The sequence below is a fragment of the Schistocerca gregaria genome, chromosome 1 (assembly GCF_023897955.1).
Source record: "Schistocerca gregaria isolate iqSchGreg1 chromosome 1, iqSchGreg1.2, whole genome shotgun sequence".
NCBI lineage: Eukaryota > Metazoa > Arthropoda > Insecta > Orthoptera > Acrididae > Schistocerca > Schistocerca gregaria.
The window spans coordinates 681,577,428-681,601,422 of NC_064920.1; the positions used below are offsets into that span (position 1 = coordinate 681,577,428).

A 23,995-nucleotide genomic window follows, 5' to 3' on the forward strand; every position below is an offset into this window, starting at 1 on the left:
GTCATTCCAATCCCGGGAGCGGAAAGACTTCCCTTAGGGGAAAAAATGGACAGGTGTACACTCGCACACACACACACACACACACACACACACACACACACACACACATATCCATCTGCACATACACAGACATAAGCAGACATTGGAATGACTCCTTACCCTCTCCCTTAAAACCCACATCCTTTCGTTTTTCCCTCTCCTTCCTGAAGAAGCAACCATCGGTTGCGAAAGCTAGTAATTCTGTGTGTGTGTTTGTGTGTTTTGTTCTTGTGCCTGTCTGCCGGCGTTTTCCCGCTTGGTAAGTCTTGGAATCTTTGTTTTTAATATATTTTTCCCATGTGGAAGATATATATATATATATATATATATATATATATATATATATATATATATATATATATATATATATATATATATGACGATGTAAATAAAAGCGCCGGCAGACAGGCACATGAACAAAACACACAAACACACACACAGAATTACGAGCTTTCGCAACTGGCAGTTGCTTCGTCAGGAAAGAGGGAGGGAGAGGGAAAAATGAAAGGATGTGGGTTTTAAGGGAGAGGGTAAGGAGTCATTCCAATCCCGGGAGCGGAAAGACTTCCCTTAGGGGAAAAAAAAGGACAGGTGTACACTCGCACACACACACATATCCATCCGCACATACACAGACACAAGCAGACATATTTTACAGGTTTTATGAGGCAAGGTTTTTGTAGTGTAGGGAGTTTAGGAAGGTGTTTTTGGGTTAGGTGGTTTTCACAGGGTATTGTGCTGTGAGGCAGTTGTCACAGATTGTTTGGCCAGGGATCTCATCATGGATTTGAGGTAGGGGCTTTGGCCGGTATTTTGATGAAGAGAATTTGAGTAAGAGGAGTTAATGTAGGGTGTCTGAGCAGAGAGTCTGGGTCACAGGGTTTGTTGAGATATCTGGGAAGAGAGACTGGGACAGGGAGTTTGTTCAGGTAATTTGGGAAGGGGGTTAGGCGATGTGTTTGCAGTAGAGGGTTTTAAACAGATGCTTTAGGATAGACATTTTGTGGCAGAGACTTGGGGTAGGATGTTTGTGGCCGGGGTTTGAAGTATGGGTCAATGGGATGACATACACAGTTCATTATTTTTCAACAGTTGAATTTTTCCATGTGCTTGAATTCACACTGTAACCTCAGTTCTTTGATGCTGAATGTGATTTCAGCTCAGTTGTGTTCAAAGGTTAATCTCAGTATCAATCCAGAATGCGTTAGGAAAACACAGTGAAGCTTAACTGTAGGGGAAAGTGTAGTACCTTGGAACAGTCTTCAGATGATCACCTGTAGACAGGACTGTAATATAAGTTAAGAATACTCATTAGTTCCGTTTTTAAACGATAGCACTCACTTTTTTGTGTGGTGCACTCTTTATCTGAAATTACAAAAATTACTCTAGAAAAGTAAGGTTTTCCAAAATGTGTAAAACTGTTCCAAGGTACAAACATGGTCATGTTCAAGAATCAAAAATTGTGTTCAAATTAAAAGTGTTGAAATTAACGAAATTTTGTCAGTACTGTATTTAATATTACAAATTAAACAGATTTTGAAACAGAAGGTACTGAAAACCAAAACCATTTTCCATTTTCACAACAGGTAAAACTGATGACAATATTGAAGAAACTCAACTCATTTGGAAATATGACATGTTCCATTTCTACGTAAAAGATTGTGCATGACTCAAAAAGTATGGCTTAAACATCCAAACACTGTATGAACAGTTTTAAAAATGTATAGTGATCAACTCATCATAAAATTTTGTAACTGAAGAATTAATAATATCTTCCAAATAGCTTTAATACATTATATGGTACTTACATATGTAGAGCTCAAAATATTTAAAAATGATGCACAAAACTCAACCTTCTACCTCACAACAACAGAAATCATAGAAAATGCCAGAAACTGCTCATGGCAGTCTCTCCTGCACCTTCCATCATCTGATTCTAAGATCAGTCACTATTCAGGAAAATCATATATTACTACACACACTATCTTCAAGGTACAACACTTTCTCCTACAGCTTTTTCCACAGACTCACAATAGTATACTTTATAGGAATAGGTAAAGAAGTAGGATGTGGTTCAGAAAGTAGAGGTTTGATGAATGCCATGTGGAATAAATTCTGGTGGAGAAAGTTAGTTAGGAGAGCAATTCATCTTGTTGTTACACTAATGAGAGATGAGAGAGGGAAAACCAATTTGTTTGTACATCTCCCTTGTAATGCCCCTTCATTCATCTGACATACCTGTTGAATGTTGTTGGCCACAATGACTGTGTACACACTGCAGGTGCCAAAGTATGTTGCAAACAAACCTATAAGGATAGTGTACCTGTAAATAATAAAAGGAACATCAGTTACAATCACAGCATTTAGTGTGATTCAAGAACAGCAATGTGGATGTAATAGTCTTCTGTTACCATTGGGATGCTTGATATTGGTGCATCCCATTTCTTCTCAGCATTGAGGTGCTTGTTTTTGGTGAATCTCTAGCCTCTCACCATTGGGAGTTTGATTTCAGCGAGTGTCCATGGCAGGAGTGCCTATCACTATCACTTCACAGACATTTTATCTTAATATAATTGTTGTGGTTTGTGTTCTGCTGGTAGCCAATTAATGGTTAGCAAGACAGTTATGGTGGTTGGACAGAAACACACACAGAAATCAGTCAACCTGATGGTGGTTTTCTAGAGCGGCCACTGAAATCAAGTGAACCAATTCTGTGGGGACTCACCACAATCAACCCCAAAGTTAACAGAAAACTACATTATCATACAAGTAGCTTATTTGCCATAAATGTCAATGTCTAGCAATGTAATTTGTACTCTACAATCACATTTGCAATACTCTAGTAAAATTTGAACATCAGTATCAACCATTAGACTGCAAAGGTTTACATTTACATCATAAACTAAATGGAGAATGAAATGCATTGGTTCTTAATTGCAAAAACAGGCACAGTTGGTATATGTCTATTACAGCGGCATCTACCATGAATGGGAAACAATGGTTTAAGTAAACTGTTTGTATCTTTTGGCAAAGAATCCAAAAATCCAATAAAATGGGAGTTTCCTATCTAAATAGCCATGGCTTTGAAAGAACCTAAATTTAATTTTTAGGAATGTCTTTATGTTTTACATTGGAATAAGAGAACCTCCACCCAGACTTTGAAAAGACTTGCCATATTGTAGTGTACAATCAGATTTGCAACACTGAAGTAAATTTCAGATATGGATATCCACTGTTATGGCACAACAATTTCCATTTACATCATAAGTGAAATGTAGAGTCAAATGCTTCGGTTCTTAACTGCAACAACAGGCACACTTGATAATGTTGATTACAACGTAATCTACCATGAGTAGGAAACAATGGTTTCAGTAAACCATACATAGTTTCCAGTGTAGGATCCGAATATACAATAAAAATGGAGGGTTCCCATTTGAAAATACAAAGCTGACCCTGCCCATGCAGGAGAGGAGGGTAAGAGATGATCAGGTGTAGTACAGACAGATGTACCCCTTGCAAATATTATCTTTTCACCTGTAATGTTTTTTCATATGGTGAAATTCCCTTTGAGTCCCCATCTGTCTTACAGTTTTAATATACCAGGAAGTTTCAAATCAGCACACACTCTAACGCAGAATGAAAGATTCATTCTGTAAGCAATCCCTAGGCTGTGGTTACGCCATTTCTCTACAATATCCTTTCTTCCAAGAAAGCTAGTCCCATGAGGTATGCAGGAGAACTTCTGTGAAGTTTGGAAGATAGGAGCGTGATAATGGTCGAAGTAATGCTGTGAGGGCACACCATGAGTCATGCCCACATAGAGTGTTACCCTGCAAAAGGTCTGAGTTTGAGTTTCAACCAAGACATAGTTTTAATCTGCCAAGAAGTTTCAAACAATCCAAATGTAAATAGTATGAGTACTGTGTAAAGTAGATACACATAGGTTCTACAGAGGGCTCCTCAAAGAATCACTTGTCAGTGCATTCACACTTCAATGGACTTTATTTCTAATAATAAAAATCAACTTCAGATAAATTATAGTTTACAGAACCACAATACAAGACAGAAAAATACTTGTTCCTTGCCATGAATTCAGATGATGTTCGATACTCTGTTTAGGTTCTTACCAAGCTTCCCTCTGAAATAAAATTAAAAATTGAGACTCACCATATATTTAAAATAATATAAAAACATGTTGTCGGCTACTTCTTCTATAAATAATCTGCTTACCTATACTCAAGGATTAAAAATTTCCATTATCTGCATAACAAGGAGCAATGCTCAGTGTTAGCAGGCCTCCAATTTTCAGCATATAGATAGTTCTTTTACTAACAGGAGAGGGGGGGGGGGGGGGTCTACAGAGGGAGTCATCACATCCATCACTCTGTAGGGTGATGTCACACACACCTGTAGCTCTATCACATGACTGGGAATAGGTAACGTCACACATGCCAGGGTGGTTGTCACTCACCCACAGATCGTCAGTAGATACCTCATGCGAGATGGGTGTAGCAGGAGGTGGGAACTGACTGGGTGGAATATCAACATGGTCATGCAGTTACTAAGCTAGGATTTGAGTTAAACAGAAAGTGTTTTAAGTAACTGAGAAAACAACATTTTCCACAGCATTGACTGTCTCTTTAATTATGTTATAGTAAATTAGTTTGTTCGTGTTTTTAAAAAATGTGATTGAACTTGTGATGAAGCAAACTGGCATCTCTTTACTTCCTCTCTGGTTTTGCCATCTGCCTCCTTAAATTCATTTATTTTTTATTTTTGCCTAATTACTATTAACATGCATGAGTGTAATCTGCATTTCCATAAATGAGAAAGGTTGGCGCTCAGTCTTAAGGAATATAGCACCAGGTCTAGTTTTGTGCTTAGTTTTGTGTAGGTAATTAATTTCCTAATTTATTTTGACCATTCCTAGTTAATACCTTTTGCTACGGATCATTATAGGGTGAACTTAGTAATTGTTTCATGACTTAGATTTCATTTTTGACTTACAAACAAATATAAATTCTGTACTAATTATAAACATTTGGAAGAAGAGCTACTAGGATCCTTAAAGCATTTATTTGGCTCTATTCGAAAACATATGGGTTTTGTGTTGTAGGATTGTCGGATCCAATGATGTACACTATACCACATGTAATATGCACTATTTTATTGGTCTGAAGCACACATATATGGATATACACATCTTGGTGATTCTCTGTACACACTTGTTTACTGTTTTGCATGCAGCCACAGAGGCTCCCAAAGAGCTTGAAAAACAAAGATGTTATATGCGATTTGGTTGATAGTCACCACATTAGCCTCCCCCCTCCCCTCCCCTCCCCCACCCGGAGTGTGGAGCACAAAGGCAAATATGTGGGCATACATGTAAAGGAAGCACTCAGGGGGGAGGAAGAGGGTGTTTAAACAGAAACAATACATTACATTACATTAGTAAATGAAGTCTTCGAGCCAGCAAGAGGGGCGGATGGTCCTGCCTGACCAGGCTAATCCTTGTACAGCAGTGGAGGGATCTGGGGAGGGGACAATGGATTGTGAGGAGCCGGGTTAGCAAACTTGAAAGCCTGGTGCAGTGCGATGGACTTTTACCGTTCACAGGTCAGTACCAACAGGCAAGGGGACAGACTGGAGAAGGCGAATGTGGGTCAAGTTGTCATTGGGGAAGCTGGCAAGTTCGTAGAATACAAATATGTTATCATGATGCACAACAAAAAACCCTCTAGAACTGCAAATGCGTTGACATTAACTACCATTTCCATTGAGGGAGTGACAGAATCTCCACATGAATCATCGTCAGCGATGTCACATGTTCCAAGGCTGGGCCCTGATACATCACTAAATCCTAACAGGAGAGAGGGGGGGGGGGGGGGTCTACAGAGGGAGTCATCACATCCATCACTCTGTAGGGTGATGTCACACACACCTGTAGCTCTATCACATGACTGGGAGTAGGTAACGTCACACATGCCAGGGTGGTTGTCACTCACCCACAGATTGTCAGTAGATACCTCGTGCAAGATGGGTGTAGCAGGAGGTGGGAACTGACTGGGTGGGATATCGAGAAGTTCTCCTAGAGACCACGCTGGTTTGAGATGGCAGATGGATACAGTTTGAGGCTTCCCAGTAATAAGCACTTTGAACATGTTGTTACACTGCAAGATGACTCTGTGCAGGCCCAAGTATGGAGGACTGAATGCCGGTCAGACAGTGTCATCGCATGCCATGGTGTTGAGCATACATCTAGAAATATGCACACGTATGACAGTTCTATATTGAATATACATAAGAAAAAGTGTATATAAACTAAGAAAGAGTCATGAGCAAAGAGAGAAAACGAAAGCAGGAGAGAACATCAATCATGATGATCAATAAGAAATGTCAGTATAATAAATACTCTAATGAATTGAAGGATAGTGGGACATGAATAGTATCTGTTGACATAGTATCTATTGAAAGCATAGAAGTTTATAAGTAGAGGGATGGTAAAATCCTACCTACTGCACATCACATGTTTGTGTGTGCAGGTTTAAAAACAGTCACTTGATTATAAGAGTTTCACTTCTTGCATTTAGAGTTTCCCTCTGAGCATTCAAAACTTCACTCTGGGTTTTTAATTGGGAATTTATCAAACTTAGAGTCGCACTCTTAACTTTTATTAAATTTACCAACTCAGCACAGTCAGGTGTTTCTTTGCTAACTCTCATAGACATATCTGGTTCTTGAGTGTCCTCAATTTGTTGTATATTGTCCATGCTTTTATGTGCTTTAGCCCTAGTAAGCTTTTAAAATTAACTTTAAAAACTATAATTACACAATAAAAGTTCACTCAACAATATGTACCACTTCACCTAAAGTAATGAAGTTTTGTTTCATGCTCACCCAGTGTAGAAGTCTTGTTGCATGTGTGAGCGGATGTAAAGGCAGGTCAGCACTGGTGAACAGCAGCTGGTGCTGGTGGTGTCAGTGTAGGTTGGTTTCCATGACTGTGTCCCCGCGATGTGTGTGAGAGCTGTATACTCCCATTTTCTTGGGTCCTTTCACACTGGTCACCACATTCTAATGTTTTTGACAGCAATTTAAAGCAAGAAGTAGACGTACAAACTTCCCACTCCTTTTATATGAGGTGACTTACTAGAGATTCGCAGCCGATGTTCTTTGCTGGCTAGCTGGCTGCTGGAAAACTCTCTTGACTTTGTCTCCATTGAATGATGCTAGGTACGGGAATATGTAAGTGTCTCCCTCTACTTGTGAAATAAGTAGATACGCAAACTTTACTTTTTGTTAACCAACGATATATTTGAACTCCATACAGAATAAAATTCTCACTTTCCACATACATATATGACTTCCAGTAAGTCACTCGCTCCATCCAATGTCAGAAACAAATTTAATTAGATTGATGAAGGAGTTTCTTAAATAATTATGAGTCTACTCCACATGAATCATAAAACAGAAATTGCCTCTACCAAAGCTGGATTAAGAGTTAGCAAGATTTCTTTTTCAGTTGTTCTTCTTTCGCACGACAGTAGTCAATGACACAATAGGCACAGAGCTGCATAATAATTCCATAGTTCTTCCACTAAAACATCTATGGATTGCCCGACAATACTTGTCAGTGCTGTTCGACCACCACGCCTACTTTCTTTCCATAACTGATTTTAAACCTGCACACACAAAAATGTGACGCACAATAGGTATGATTTTACCATGCCACACTCGTATCTAGAATATCGTGTGTTCAAGATGCTAGAAGGCTGAGTAGCTCTAGAATTTACACAGAAATTCTCGAATCACTACAGTCTGAGTGTACGATGCTAAGTCCTTATGCAGGGATACAGGGGGAAATGAGTGCAGCCGAGGAGGGGGCATGTGAATGTTAGTGATTAGCTGCTTAACACGCCTGATGAATGTCAAGTCACAGATATGATCCGAAGGGAGTGAAGGCTCGATTAGCTCTGATGGAGGTGTGAGGGATTCTCCTTATAGTACTTCCACCAGAGATGCGCCAAGGTCCTCTTTGTACACAGCCCAAACGCCTAACATTACCCATGATAGAGCGTCGGCCCACTCACCTCCATGGCTCATCAGTGAAACTTTAAGTGTTTGGTGCTAACATTCAACAAGGCCATTGCTCTGGGGATGGTATGCTGTTGTCCTAAATCATTTCACCCCGCACACTTCACAATGCTGCCGGAAGAGGGCGGACTCGAACTGACGCCCCTGGTCAGTGGTGTTGGGAGTTGGGCAGCCGAAGTGTGAGATCCACATTAATAAAAGGGCTCAGGTAACCACGTCGGCTGTGATAGTAGTGAGGGGTATTGCCTCTACCCAGCAGGTGAACCTGTCAATGACAGATAGTATGTAATGGAAGGGGCCTGAGGGGGGGGGGGGGGGGGGGGGTAAGGGCCCAACAATATCAAAGTGTATGTGTTGAAGTTTTCATTTTGCCATATGGACCATTCCAGGGGGGGGGGGGGGGGGGGCATGACATCTTACTTTTGCGTGCTGACAAGCCAAACATGCTCACACCCAACTGCAACATTGTTTTATCAGCTCAGACCAAACGAAACATTTGGATACCAGAAATGTGGTGGTGAGTATGCCAAGGTGTGCCAAGTTGTGAATACTATTAAAAATGTCCAGACAGAGAGGTGCAGGAATCACCAGACATATGCGTCCCATTGAAATGTCACACCAGATGGGTGACAAAAACCCCAGAAGTGTCTGTAATTCTAGTTTGAGTCATGTTTTATCAGAGTGAAATACGGCAAGATCAGTATCATCTGTTTGCAATTTATGAAGTTTTCTGAGGTCCAGTTGTCAAGACAATACCAACACACGAGATAAAAAAGCACCGACGATGTTGTCTGCCCCTCTGACGAAATGTATGTCATTCATAAACTGGCATATGAGATCCATATGATGGAAACATCTCGGGGACAAGTCCTCACCTGGGTTGCAGAAAGCGTATACGAACAGTCCGTGGTCGGTAAATAGCATGAGGTGGTGACATTCGATTTTGTCTTGGAAATATTTGATAACAGCATAAATAGTAAATAGTTCCCGGTCGAAGATCGACCATTTGTGTTGGGAAGCAGACAGTTTGTGAGAGAAAAATCTGAGCAGCTGTACAACAGAACCCACAGATTGTTGAAGTACTGCCCCCACTGCTGTATCCCTCACATCTGTAGTAAGCGAGATGGGAGCATCAGGGATGAGATGAGTGACCGTAATGGCCATCTGTAAGGCTGACTTGAGGTTATTAACTACCTGTCGCATGTCTGGAGTCCATGTGACCACACGAGACACAGAAGTGTTGTTGCCTGCGAGGACATCTGTCAGTGGGGCTTCTATGTCGGCGGCGTGGGGAATGTGTATGCAGTAGTAATTTACAGTTTCTAGGAAGCAGCACAGGCACTGTACTAATAGCCTCGACCCATTCTGGCAGGGGTGGATGCCATCGGCAGAAACCATGTGGCCAAGAAAAGTGACACTAGTGCAGTGGAATTGTGACTCAGCATTGTTCACTGTGACATGGTTTGCTTGTAATAGTTGTAACACTGTAATTAAGTTGAGTTCATGTTCCTCAAGTGAGGATGAAAATATTAACAAGTCATCCAGGTACGCATACACATAGTCCAGCTTTCCAACCAATGAGTCAATGAACCGTTGCCACATCTGTGCAGCATTTTTAAGGCTGAACGGCATAAACAGATATTCAAACAATCTGAAAGAGGTGATGATAGCGGTTTTTTCCATGTCCTAGGATGCCATTGGCAGTTGGTAGTACATATTGTGACGGTCAATTATCCTGAAAATTTGTGCCCCATGCAGTTGGGAAGCAAAATCTTGAATATTTTGGACACGATAATCATCTAAAATTGTTCTGGTGATAAGTGTCCAATAGTCACCACAGAGGTGGAAAGTGTCATCTGGCACCAAACGAATGGGTGACGACCAACTGCTAGAAGAATAATAGCTTTGCCATGTTTAAGCTTTTCCAGATTTAAATGGCTAGCCTTTGTGCACACTGGAGGACCTTCCATGGTATTGATTCTATGAACAGTACCATTGTTGATTGCAAACACCGGCAGGATGATGGGCCTGCACCCGATGAAGTATGACTAACCTGTAATGCACACACTTGTGTGTCTCTGGCCAGCAGATCAGCAGCAGTGGTGGAGATCAATTGGTAGTCTCTGTTGTGGAGCTCAGTGAGGTACTTGGTGGTGTCATGAACACGGCTTCTGTCCGGCATTAGAAAAGTCACATGGTGTCGTCGGCAGATGCAAGGAGGCAGCAAGGAGACTGGGGGCATGTCCATGTGTGAGAGCTGTGTGACCTGCTTTTGAGCGTCTGTGATCTTGGTACACATGGTAGTGATGCATAAGCAGAGGGCTTCTTTGTTATCCCGAAGCTCGTTGTGTGATTTAATGGAGAGCACCGCAACGGCAGCTTCAGCTAACTCGCACAATAGAGTGGTGCACTTTGATGAGAAGGAAGCAATATTGGAACCAGTGGTACAGTCTACCGAGTTAAAGATTAGTATACCTCATTGTAGATTAGGTGAAAAAGCATGGGCTAGTAGAAAATGTATCCCAAGCACAAGATCATCCACATTGGTGATAATGAAAGTCCACTGTAACGGGGTGTTAACATGTTGCAGTTTAAGGTTTAAATTAGTTATGCCATGAGATTGAATCAAAAAACTGTTCACAGCTCGAAGTTGGGGGCAAGACTGACACTCAAATTTAATACCTTCGGACAAAGGTATGACAATGACCTCGGGCTGCGTGTCGACTAGAAATGAAAGGCAAGACACTGCGTCTTTCACATACAGGCGTTCTAGAGCATGAAGTGAAGAAGTATTAAGCAACAGGCATCTGTATGATGCACCGTGCCTGTAGCACCTGAGTGAGGTCATGGTATTAGTCTGGGAACGCACATGGGGAACAACATCTCCTAGCTGCATCACCAAAGCGGGAAAGGAAATAACTCCAAGCACAATGGCACATAGTGTCATCCATCGAGCTGCCTGAGGCCAAAGGAGCAGTGGAGGGGGTCGTGTTTGTAGGTTTCTCCAACAGCAGCACCGCAGTAGGGGAGGAGTTACGGCAGCACCTGCCAGGCGGCATTGGATCTGCACACATGCGCAGAGCACGTCGTGCACACTCTGTACTGAGTGATAGAAACTGCAGTGCAAGTGTGCCAACCACCCCAGAGGGGTGGGGGAAGGGGGGGAGGGTGGGTAGGTATGCAGGGGTGGCAGGATGTTGTAAACCTGGTCTGCGATCTTCAGTTTAGCATCCAGTGGGGCCAAAGTTAGATGGAGAAGGTGAATTTGAACTTCCATAGGAAGTTTCAGCAACCGTAGCATCTGGCATGCACTGTGCATCAATCATAGCGCGGAGATGATGCCAGAGCTGTGACGGGGATCTGGAACCCAGCAACTTGTGACTGATGATGAGGCAGATAGCTTCCTCTGTAGACCTGGTTGGGTGCTCGAGGATGGTGCGTTGGGAGAATTCTTGCTTGTCTGTAGCGGGAGGTGAAGCCACAATATTGCAGGTCAGGTCCAGTTCATCATGGAGGTGACACAGTAAGCAAAGGAATTTAGAGTTGCCATCAGCAATGCCATGTAGCAGCAGGACGTGTTGACTAAGGCAATCCATGTGCATGGGTGGTCCTCACGAAGAGGCAGTAGTTTAGGCCAACAGATGGGGATGTCTTGGCGTAATAGTTTGTCGGAAACTGTCACTGCCTGTTTGTAGCCCTGCAGCATTACTGCCTCAGGTGCAGTAGTGGTGCACCAGTTCACAACACTGTCAGTAGCATGCAGCAAGGTGCAACCAAGGTTGAGAAATCAATGAGTCAGGCCTTCAATGGAGTAACGCCAAAAGGCTTAAAATGGACCATCATGGAAGAGTCGACCATAGTTGACCAATGTGTGGGAAATGACACAGTACAGTTTCCAGGCCTCTCTCCTACAAGTGCAGTAAAATTGTTAAAATCACCTAATGTTTGCAGAACACACATGACAGAAATGGCGTGTGCCAGTGGAAACACTCATATGTGGATACTGATGGTTGGGGGAAGGGGGGGGGGGGTGGTAGGGGCGGTCTGGTGCAAAATCCGGTGTCCTGCTCGATTTGTAGTGCCACTGATCCAGGTCACTGGTGTTTGAGCACATTGTGTTGGCCATTGTTGAGTACTCAGAACATGTGGAAAATTCATATTTGACGTAAATCATTTGCACACAAACTTTCGTGCACGAAAAATGTTCTGTTGCTAAGGGACCCTGCCACACGACAGCTGATTTATGTACAATAATCAAAAGTTATTGTTCATACCTGATGCTGGGACACCTGGCTGTGGCAATGTAGAAGCGCTGTCTTGTTGAGTGTAATATGTTATGTACCAGATACTTCTATACATCTGTATTCTATCTTCTGGCATCATTTTGTACACTATTTGATAAACCTTATAGTCTGTCCTAAAACATTGTAAATATATTTTTTCCAAATTTTGTGAGGGGGATGTTGTAAAAGAACACCCTCCTCTAACATTATCTTTATTCAACATAATTTACCAATACGAAAAATACTTGCTACCTCTTAAACAGGTTAATATTATCTCAGCTGTTCAACTAAAACAATTTCATATGATTTTGTACATGATGTGGTATATTTAAGGCTAAAATGTGTAAAAAGAAATTAATTTGTTTTTGTGGTTACAATTGATATGTACTAGCTCTGACTGTACAGTTAAAATTACTTTGTTTTAGAAATTTGAAACTACAAAATATCTGGTACACTTAAAATTCCTATTATTAATTCCACAATCTAATGCTAATTTTTAAAACTTATTTCTGGATTCATTTACAAAATAGTGATATAACTTGGTGAAGATTCTTCTTTTGTCAATAAAGTTTGTAAACTCTTTGGAATATTGTTAGTACCACAGAATGAGGTAGTAGTGGGTATGACTCTGATGTGATTGGATGCATTTTTATGTTTGGCAATAACACTGTAACTCTTGATAATGAATTGGAAATTATAAAGACAGTGTGAGATAGAAAAATCTGGAAAAATAAAAATCAAGATAAAAACAGGCAACTCTTCATAGTTATTATGCCAAGTGGAACCACAAAAATCTATAAAGTCAAACATGTCATCCTCAAGAATCAACTCCTAGACATGACGAACTGGAGTAAACTATGAGAAAAGAAGATAAGTAAGAAAGATTTTTGTAAATTTCATTCCTCTCAAAGCTTATTAAAAAATCTGTTTTGAAATGAGTGACAATCAACAGGTGATGTGAGGGAGTGTAAAATTACGAGCTGTAGATGTACATCTATATACATAGTAGATATATTAAAAACAAAGATTCCAAGACTTACCAAGTGGGAAAACGCCGGCAGACAGGCACAAGAACAAAACACACAAACACACACACAGAATTACTAGCTTTCGCAACCGATGGTTGCTTCTTCAGGAAGGAGAGGGAAAAACGAAAGGATGTGGGTTTGAAGGGAGAGGGTAAGGAGTCATTCCAATGTCTGCTTGTGTCTGTGTATGTGCAGATGGATATGTGTGCGTGTGTGTGTGTGCGCGAGTGTACACCTGTCCTTTTTTTCCCCCTAAGGGAAGTCTTTCCGCTCCCGGGATTGGAATGACTCCGTACCCTCTCCCTTAAAACCCACATCCTTTCGTCTTTCTCTCTCCTTCCTGAAGAAGCAACCATCGGTTGCGAAAGCTAGTAATTCTGTGTGTGTGTTTGTGTGTTTTGTTCTTGTGCCTGTCTGCCGGCGTTTTCCCGCTTGGTAAGTCTTGGAATCTTCGTTTTTAATATATTTTTCCCATGTGGAAGTTTCTTTCTATTTTATTTATATACATAGTAGCTGTGAAATACATGGCACGGAGTACTTAGAATGGTACCACATGCTAGGGCTTCTTCCTGTTCAATTAACAGCTGGAGGCCAGAAAAAATGACTGTGTAATGCCTCTGTGTAAACTAGAATTATGGTAACTTTGTCTTTGTGGTTTCTGCAGGAGCAATTCAAATGTAGATGAAGGGTACCTCTAAATTCTGCACTTAATACTGGTTCTCAAAATTTTGTAACTAGTCTTTTGTAGAATAATTTGTTTCTATTTTCAAGAGTCTGCCAATTCAATTTTTTCAACATTTATGTGACACTCTCCTGTGAGTCAAACAAAAGTGTCCAATTCACACCATCCTTCTTTCTATATGTTTGATATCTCCTGTTAGCCCCATGTGGCATAGGTCCCATGCACTTGAACAGTATTCTAGGATGGGCCACATGAGTGTTTTTTAAGCAAAGTCAATTGTAGACTGATTGTATTTTCTCTGCCCAGAACCAATGTCTGTCACATGCTTTACCTACAACTGAACCTATATGATAATTCCATTTTATAACCTCACAAATTGTTTCACCCTGATATTTGTATGAGTTTACTGATTCCAGTTGTGACTCATTGACATTGCAGTCAAACATTTCTGCATTTTGGGATTAGCACGATTTTATATTTCTTTAACAATTTAATCAAGTTACCAATCTTTGCATTACTTTGCAATTGTATCAAGACCTGACTGGATATTTCTGCATATTTTTTTAGGCAGTATATAGTTATACATAATTGTATCATCAACAAAAAGTCTGAGATTGCTATTCATATTGTTTGGCAGGTCATTAATGTGTCACAGGAACAACAAGTATTCCAACACACTTTCCTATGGATGCCTGTTATTTGCATGAAATTGCTAAGGATTCATCACATTGATTTCAGAGATGCATTCAGAACTTAGTCATCTGCGATGATTTTAAATACGAGGCTACCTTCTTTTTCCTAAAATTTGTAACATCAGATTTTCTGCTAACTAATTTATTTAGTAACAAAAATAAATAGTTATCCAGTGGGCTGAGTAGTGGTTGTTCTTGAATTTTCCTCATTAGAATATTCATTCAGAAACACATTTTGTTCAGTAAGTAACATATCGGAATCCTTTAGCTGTTTCTCAATGCAAGTGTGGCATCAATGGTTCGTATCGACCACAAAACTTAATATCTGTGAACTCTAAGTGCTCTATCGAACCTCCATCTTAACTTTACTTTAGTCAGTTCTTTGTTATACTTCATTCTGTATGGACACAGTGTCAAATGTAAATATATATGAGCTACGACATACACTCCTGGAAATGGAAAAAAGAACACATTGACACCGGTGTGTCAGACCCACCATACTTGCTCTGGACACTGCGAGAGGGCTGTAAAAGCAATGATCACACGCACGGGACAGCGGACACACCAGGAACCGCGGTGTTGGCCGTCGAATGGCGCTAGCTGCGCAGCATTTGTGCACTGCGCCGTCAGTGTCAGCCAGTTTGCCGTGGCATACGGAGCTCTATCGCAGTCTTTAACACTGGTAGCATGCCGCGACAGCGTGGACGTGAACCGTATGTGCAGTTGACGGACTTTGAGCGAGGGCATATAATGGGCATGCGGGAGGCCGGGTGGACCTACCGCCGAATTGCTGTGGGGCGTTAGGTCTCCACAGTACATCGATGTTGTCGCCAGTGGTCAGCGGAAGGTGCACGTGCCCGTCGACCTGGGACTGGACCGCAGCGATGCACGGATGCACGCCAAGACCGTAGGATCCTACACAGTGCCATAGGGGACCGCACCGCCACTTCCCAGCAAATTAGGGACACTGTTGCTCCTGGGGTATTGGCGAGGACCATTCGCAACCGTCTCCATGAAGCTGGGCTACGGTCCCGCACACCGTTAAGCCGCCTTCCACTCACGCCCCAACATCGTGCAGCCCGCCTCCAGTGGTGTCGCGACAGGCGTGAATGGAGGGACGAATGGAGACGTGTCGTCTTCAGCGATGAGAGTCGCTTCTGCCTTGGTGCCAATGATGGTCGTATGCGTGTTTGGCGCCGTGCAGGTGAGCGCCACAATGAGGACTGCATACAACCGAGGCACACAGGGCCAACACCCGGCATCATGGTGTGGGGAGCGATCTCCTACACTGGCCGTACACCTCTGGTGATCGTCGAGGGGACACTGAATAGTGCACGGTACATCCAAACCATCATCGAACCCATCGTTCTACCATTCCTAGACCGGCAAGGGAACTTGCTGTTCCAACAGGACAATTCACGTCCGCATGTATCCCGTGCCACCCAACGTGCTCTAGAAGATGTAAGTCAACTACCCTGGCCAGCAAGATCTCTGGATCTGTCCCCCATTGAGCATGTTTCGGACTGGATGAAGCGTCGTCTCACGCGGTCTTCACGTCCAGCACGAACACTGGTCCAACTGAGCCGCCAGGCGGAAATGGCATGGCAAGCCATTCCACAGGACTACATCCAGCATCTGTACGATTGTCTCCATGGGAGAATAGCAGCCTGCATTGCTGCGAAAGGTGGATATACACTGTACTATTGCCGACATTGTGCATGCTCTGTTGCCTGTGTCTATGTGCCTGTGGTTCTGTCAGTGTGATCATGTGATGTATCTGGCTCCAGGAATGTGTCAATAAAGTTTTCCCTTCCTGGGACAATGAATTCACGGTGTTCTTATTTCAATTTCAAGGAGTGTATATGGGAATTAATTTATCCCGATTATCGATCCCATTCCCATAGTTGTGATCCCGCAATTCGTTCATGTTTTGCATCTTCCGCACCGGTGTTTATGCAACAGGTTATATGAACTACACATTGACCACGCCAAATTCAAAGATGTGGAAGCACAACTCCGCACACTGAGTTTCGTCATTTCTTTGCCAATGGCATATTCATCATTAACGCACAGTGATTTGCGTTCTCAACCAACACCATGTGCTAACCTCATTAATAAAATGGTTGACAACTACGCTGTTAGAATCAATAATGGGCTCAGTCTTCACGTCACTGGATTATGCCCATCCAACAGTGAAATGTGAACTGAACAATATTTCGAACTGCATTTCTTCTAATTAAGTGTTTCAAGAACAAAATGATCATTCAAACACATGTTTAGCTACCCACCAGAATGCTACATCAGTTACTGTCAGGCCTTGTGCAACGTCACCATTATTACAAACCATGCTGGATCCGTTCTGTGCACATGGTGTTCCAGTTGTGTCTAATTTACATGGACAATTCAGTGTTTCGTGTAACATGGACCCCTTACCTCATCTCAGTGGCCCGCTACGTGCACTACAGGCATGTTATGCATCAGATAGTTTCCACGCTAGTGGCTTTTTCAACCTCCCAGCCCCCCCCCCCCCCCCACCTCTCACTTGTGGGGTCCCTGTTTCCAGTTGCTCAAATGCCTGCTGCATCCACAGCACCGCCTGTCTGCCATGCTGGTCACTCGCCCTGTTCCAGAAGCGGGTCATTTCCATCCAGCACTCGTCACTCACGGTCCAGTGTCTGGGACCCCTTGTGTGCCATCCATCTGCCCATTTCCATGGTACCGGCCATGCCTACCGCACCGTGTTTTCGTGATACACAGTCAACTATGCCAGCTGCCGCTAATATGGATTCACTCATTCGTGACCTGCTCCTTTCACCACCGCTTGCACCAAAATATGAGATTGCAAAGAAGACTATTAAGGATCAACTTGCCTGCTCACACAGGGGTTAGTAATCAAGGTTCTCTACGAGAAGCACCTGGGAGAACGCACCCGTCACAACTCTGGCACTGCCTTTGATTGCTCGTGAATGAGCACACCATGCCTGATGCCACACTATGGGTTCTGTAGTCTGCCAAACTACCTACCAATATACAGATCCATCTGTTACCACACTCGTTCGAATCACACCGTCACAACGTTTGTAGCCACAGGTGCCCCTGCATACCGACCTTTGGCTGGTAGAGGCAGGGCTTGCTCCACCGTCACATCATCTACTTCTCCTGGCAGTGTCGGCTCACTCTCTCCACTGTCCAAGCACTCCAAGATCGCCCACACACCTTACGTACTGGTCTATTTACCAGAATAAGTCAACGAGTACAAGCCAGCCCCGATGTTGCAGTCTCCACTCCTCCTCATGCTGCTCACCCTTTCTGCTGGTACCACAAAGTGTTTGGTGCTGACGCCAAGAAGTGCAAGTTGCCATCCCAACACTCAAATGCCAAACGCAGGAGCTAAGAGACGCCAAGTCCTGCAGAGAACCTAACAGGCATCCTCTTACATTACACTCTGTTCACTCGTCCGCCCGGCCAAGTGGTCGCCTCTATGTGACTGACATTGCGTTAGGTCTAGTTTGTCTGGTCGACACTGGTGCTGACATGTCAATCATACCTACTTCAATGGTTGCATCCGCTTCTTCACAGACGAAGTCACTTTTATGAGCTGTCAACGGGTTAATGTTACCTACCTCAGGATCAGTAAAGGTGACCCCATCTCATTCTCTATGTTTTCTTTGGACGCTCTACATTGCCAACATCGATGAACTGATCCTTGGTATGAATTTTTTATCTCATTACAAACTATCTCTGAATGTCATACAGGGTTCAGTGTTCCACCATACTACGAACACTCACATATCGTGCACACACACCTATGTCCAATGCTCTGTTTGCACCACAACATACGAAATTAAACGCGAGTGCTCTGCCCTCACAAGCAACATTGTGACCTGTGTTACTGACCTATTGTCAGAATACGACTCGGCGACGCAGCTCCACCAGGACAATGAGTAGCTGAAACAATGCTCCGCATCCACTTACAGCGAGCTCGTCACGGTTCGAAACTCGCTTCTGCAACACAGTCCACGGTGCTGCCACCTAAAAAGGATTGCTCGGCCGTGCCTAGCTCGAACTCTCACAAAGTTAGTCCACAAACTTTACTTGTGTGTGATGTTCCACCCCACCCCCACCCACCCCCACCCGCCGTCACACTCGGCTCATCCAGTGCCACGTGTTTCAAACAGTGCTGCTAATGACAGTCACGCGCATGTTACAACCACGCCCACCTCTCGGACAGCTACTGCGTGTGATTCCCCGTCTCTCAATCACTGGCCACATGACCCAGTGGCCATTGTGGCCCCACGTGCAATGTCAGGACTGCTTTTGCCTGCGCCGGTTGTCCAGTGACAGTGGACAGTCATCGCCCATTCCCCCTCGCTCGGCGCTGTGCGCGCACCCACCCCTCCACACAAGCGCATGCCACGCTCCCGTAAAAAACATGTGACTCTTGTGCTACCTTTCCCCAAATACGCTAACGGCTACACTTTGTCACGCCTTACTCGTCCGAAAACTCAGCACCATGATGTTAACCAATCTCATGTGCAGTTCTCAGTTTCTTCTGTCACTGATGGAACAACACACAAGATAGTTACCACTACCGGCCCTCCTATTAGGCATAAGGTCCGATGCCTCAACCCTATGAAGTTGCACGTGACCCGGCAGCAGATTAATGAACTTTTGGCAGCAGGTGTTCTGCAACCTTCAGATAGCAACTGGTCTTCACCAATCCACCTCATCCTCAAACACGATGGTTCTTTTAGAATGTGTGGTGATTACAGATGATTAAACACTCATACTGTCATGGACAACTACCCAGTGCTGAACATCAATGACTTCACTCATATGTTATCAGGCACCACGATTTTAAGTGTTATTGACTGTAATTGCACCTACCACCAGATTCCTGTGGCGCCGGAAGACATTATCATGCTGCTCAGTTTATTCCAATATTACTTCATGCCCTTCGGCCCAAAGAATGTGACCCAAACGTGGGCAATGTTTCATTAACTCTGTCTTGCGATAGTTCAAGTTTTGCTTTGCTTATCTGGACGACATTCTCGTTTTCAGCAGCTCAGCGAAGGAACATGAAAATCATCTGTCTATGGTTTTCCAGACCTCGAACTCCAACAGTGTCGAGATCAACAAAGACAAGTTTCAGTTGCGCCAGGTGTCAGTCTCCTTCCTAGGTTACACCATCTCCACTGATGGAATACAGCCTCCCAGCCCCCCAGCTACTTACAAAGAGCTATGCCATTTTCTCGGCACCATCAATTACGATCATCGCCATCTGCCTTCCACCACGGCTGTTCAGGCACCCCTGACGGACGCAATATCAGGCAAACAAACTTCCGGTATCAAACCCGTCTCTTGGACTGTTCTGATGCTAGAGGCTTTCAAGGCTCTGAAGACTTATTTAGCTCACATTGTGACACTCACCCACCTTGACACCTCGGCCAAGTTATTCGTCACTATGGACGCCAGTGACATTGCGGTGGTGGCAGTGTTGTAACAACGCAAGTACGACACAGTTTCTCCTCTTCATTTCTTCTCCAAGAAACTACCTACAACTCAGAGAAAATATTATGCATTCAATAGAGAGCTCCTTGCTCTTTATGAGGCAATCAAACATTTCCACCCCAACATCAAGGGATGTTCATTTTTCGTTCTCACTGATCACAAACCACTGGCAGAAGCATTCTGCACCCCACCTGAAGAGCCACCCGCCCGACGTTACCGCCACTTTGACCTGGTTTCTCAGTTCACAATGGATGTCTGTTACATCAAGGGTGCTGACAACATTGCTGCGGATCAGTGCTGTTTCCAGCATCAATGATCTTTCCAATCTGGCCTCCTTCCAAGCTTCTGACGAAGGTTCTCAGGCTCTCCTACGAGACCCACAAACATCCCTTTTTTTCACAAAGGCTAAATTTCCTGGTGTTTCCAATGAGGTGTTGTGTGATTCTTCAACTGGCACCCTATGCCCACTGCTCCCACCCGGGCTGCACCGACAGGCTTTTGACGCCCTACATAACCTAGCCCACCCGGGCATTCGAGCCACCACACGTCTCGTGTCAGAACGTTTTGTTTGGAAGAATATCAAATGGGGCTGTCAAACCTGGGCATGCAGCTGTGTTGCTTGCCAGTGCAACAAGATCAGCTGCCACACCTCCTCACCTTGAGCAAGTTCGACATTCCCGCAGGATGATTTCATCATGTACATATTGATCTGATCGAGCCTCTTCCTCCTTTGGAGGGTCATAGAAATATCTTATCAATTATCAACCATTTGTCTCGCTGGGTCCAGGCTGTCCCTAACATTACTGCCGAGACAGTAGCCAAGACTTTCATTGGTTCGTGGATCGCTCATTTCTGGTGCCCAACCACTATCATCACTGGTCAGGGTCAACAGTTCGTATCTTCCCTTTTCACCCTCCTCTGCAATATCTGCAGTATTAAAAAAAATCACACTACCGCCTATCATCCACAAAGCAATGGGCAGGTGGAGAGATGGCACCACACCCTCAAGACAGCCCTTCGATACCGTGATTTTCTCTGGTCGGAAGTTGTCCAGTGGGTGCTACTTGGTCTACACGCGACCTGTAAACCTGAGCTACAGAGGACTATATCCAAATTTGTTTTCGGTGAGAATATGGTCCTACCAGGCGAACTCATTCTTCTCCAGGTTAGAAAGGATCTTTCCCCCTCGCTTGATTTCATTAGCCGGATGTGCACGCATTTTCAACAAACGAATTTGCACCCACCCATCAGTCACTCACTGCCTGAGACTTATGTTCCCATCGCACTCTCCGACTGCTCCCACATTATGCTGCATGATGATGTGGCTAGGCAGCCTCTTTAACCTCCTTATCTTGGCCCCTACAAGGTCCTGCAGTGGGGGGACATGACTTTTGATACTGTGATTAATGACTGCACACAGACAGTTTCTGTGCATCACCTGAAACTGGCTGTTCTCAACCCAGATGGTCTCACACTGCTACAGTCGGACTCTGCAGACAATCCGTTCTTGACTGAGAACAAAGACGTTCTTCCATCAACCTCACCACACACCTCTTCCACCGATGACTGTTATACACCGTTCGCCGGGTTCCCAACCTCGCCCCCTGTTTCACCCTGAACAGGTTTCGCGCCCTCACCTGCAACGTCGGAGACACACACACCTACTATCAGTTTGTCCTGCAGCGTGCCGTCACACCAAGTGAACAACGTTTCTATATTGACTTTTGACCATGATTTCCACTGACGTCAATGCCTGCATGACCTCACCCTTGTGGGTTGTGTGGCGTTGATAGTTCGTATCGACCATGAAACTTAAAACTAACTCTAAGTGCTTTCTCGAACCTCCATCTTAACTTTACTTTAGTCAGTTCTTTGTTATACTTCATTCTGTATGGACGCAGTGTCAAGTGTAAATATATACAAGCTATGACATATATGGGAATTAAGTTTTCTATATCCCGATTACTGATCCCATTTCCGTACAAGCAATAGGAGATCGTACAGACAGGGTTCCATTGTCAGGAGATACATTTGCACCACAACTCAATTCCAAATTGTAAAATGAACAAAATAGATATAATGGAATGAAAATCACATCTAAACTTCCTTTGTAACCAGCTGATGAAACTAGTGAAAAACCCTTGCACACATTTCATACATAACGGATAGAAAGCTGATAGACATACAGAATTTCGCATCTTGTTTGTCCACTTTCTTGTGAGTAGAATAAGTACAGTATTGTTTCTGTTTTGGGGAACAATATTTGTTCCCAAACTTTATGTACATAATTTTGCAAGTTCTTTTTGTATTACTTTGCCTCCAGGTTCAATCACTTATATTGAAATATCATCAGCTCCTGGCATCACTCCTTTTTATGTACCACAAATGGCCTACTAAAATTCACCTGGCATTCCTTTCATTACCATTATTTCCATTACATATTAACTACCAGTGTTTCTGATTCATCTCAGAACCAACTCAAATACAAAAAGAAATAATAGGATCTTGAAGAATTTTCTCTGTGTTGTTAGTTATTGTGCCTCATGCCATCTTAATTGACAGGTGGTGTCCATCCAATATAAGTTACCATTTGTTTTTTATTACTTTCATTGTTTTCATCTGTTTTTCCTATTAAAATTTCATTATATTTTCTGACCTCTAAAAGACGTTCATGAATATTCCTTTTTTAATTCATCTTATTCTATAATGTTTCTATTACTGTTTGCTTCAAACTGTCACTTTCTCTCTATTAGTGGACTTCCCATTTAATACTTTCTTTCCTTTTGATTTCTTTGTATCTGCTACACCTTTTCCTGTTTGTACAAGTGCAGCTGCCAAGTAATTCACCTTTTTTCTTCTTCAATCTTTAACCATCTGGTTGCTTAGGGCAGCTTGCCACACATTTCTGTATTCAGCTTCCTCTTCAGAGTAGTATAGGTAGTGCATCTGGTATCCTCCATGATCTGGTTGATGTATTCCAGTCTCAGTCTGTCTATTGCATTCTTCCCTTTGGTGTTCCTTCAATGATACTTTTAATGACACTACCGTGTTGCAGTAGATAGTGAATCCATGTGCTGAGTTTCATGAGACAAGTCTTCTCTTCCTCCATTCTATGGATCACTTCCTTATTTGATATTTTGTCTATCCAGGAAATATTGAGCATTCTGTGGTAGCACCACATTTCAAAGACTGTTATTTTATGTTTTTCTGCTTCACTGAATGTCCATGTTTCACTTTTGTGTAGCAGGACACTCCAACCAAATGTCTTTATGAGGTCTTTTCTGAGATGTTTGTCTATGCTACTGGATGTAAAAAGGTTTATTCTCTTGTTAAAAGCAACTATTTCCTGGTTGATTTGGCTTGCAGTAGCCTTCCTTGGTCTTCTCTCTGATATAATTTTACTCCCTGGGTAGGCAAAGGATTCAACACTATGTTCTTAGTTTTACCTTTGTTAATTTTCATATTACATGAATGCTGAAAGGGGGGGGGGGGGGGTTACCATCTGGGCCAGTATCACTTATGATTGTTCTACATCTACACTTTACCATGGCAATGTCATTAACAAATCTCAGCATATCTATTGTCTTACCATGAATTTTAATTCTTCCTATAGCTCCTACTTTCCCCTAGCTTCATCTATTGCCTTCTGAATGTATCCACTGAAAG

General features: G+C 43.1%; 1 protein-coding gene across 1 annotated transcript in view; it reads right to left on the minus strand.

Annotated features, from left to right (window-relative positions):
- Nucleotides 1-23,995, minus strand: part of LOC126302081 (proton-coupled amino acid transporter-like protein pathetic) — a gene marked incomplete at its 5' end in the record, with an annotated part of 163,857 nt that overhangs the window by 92,988 nt on the left and 46,874 nt on the right. The window contains one exon of the mRNA XM_049991721.1: nucleotides 2,278-2,362. Within this exon, the coding sequence (XP_049847678.1) occupies nucleotides 2,278-2,362 (85 nt within the window). The remainder of the gene's footprint in view (nucleotides 1-2,277; nucleotides 2,363-23,995) is intronic.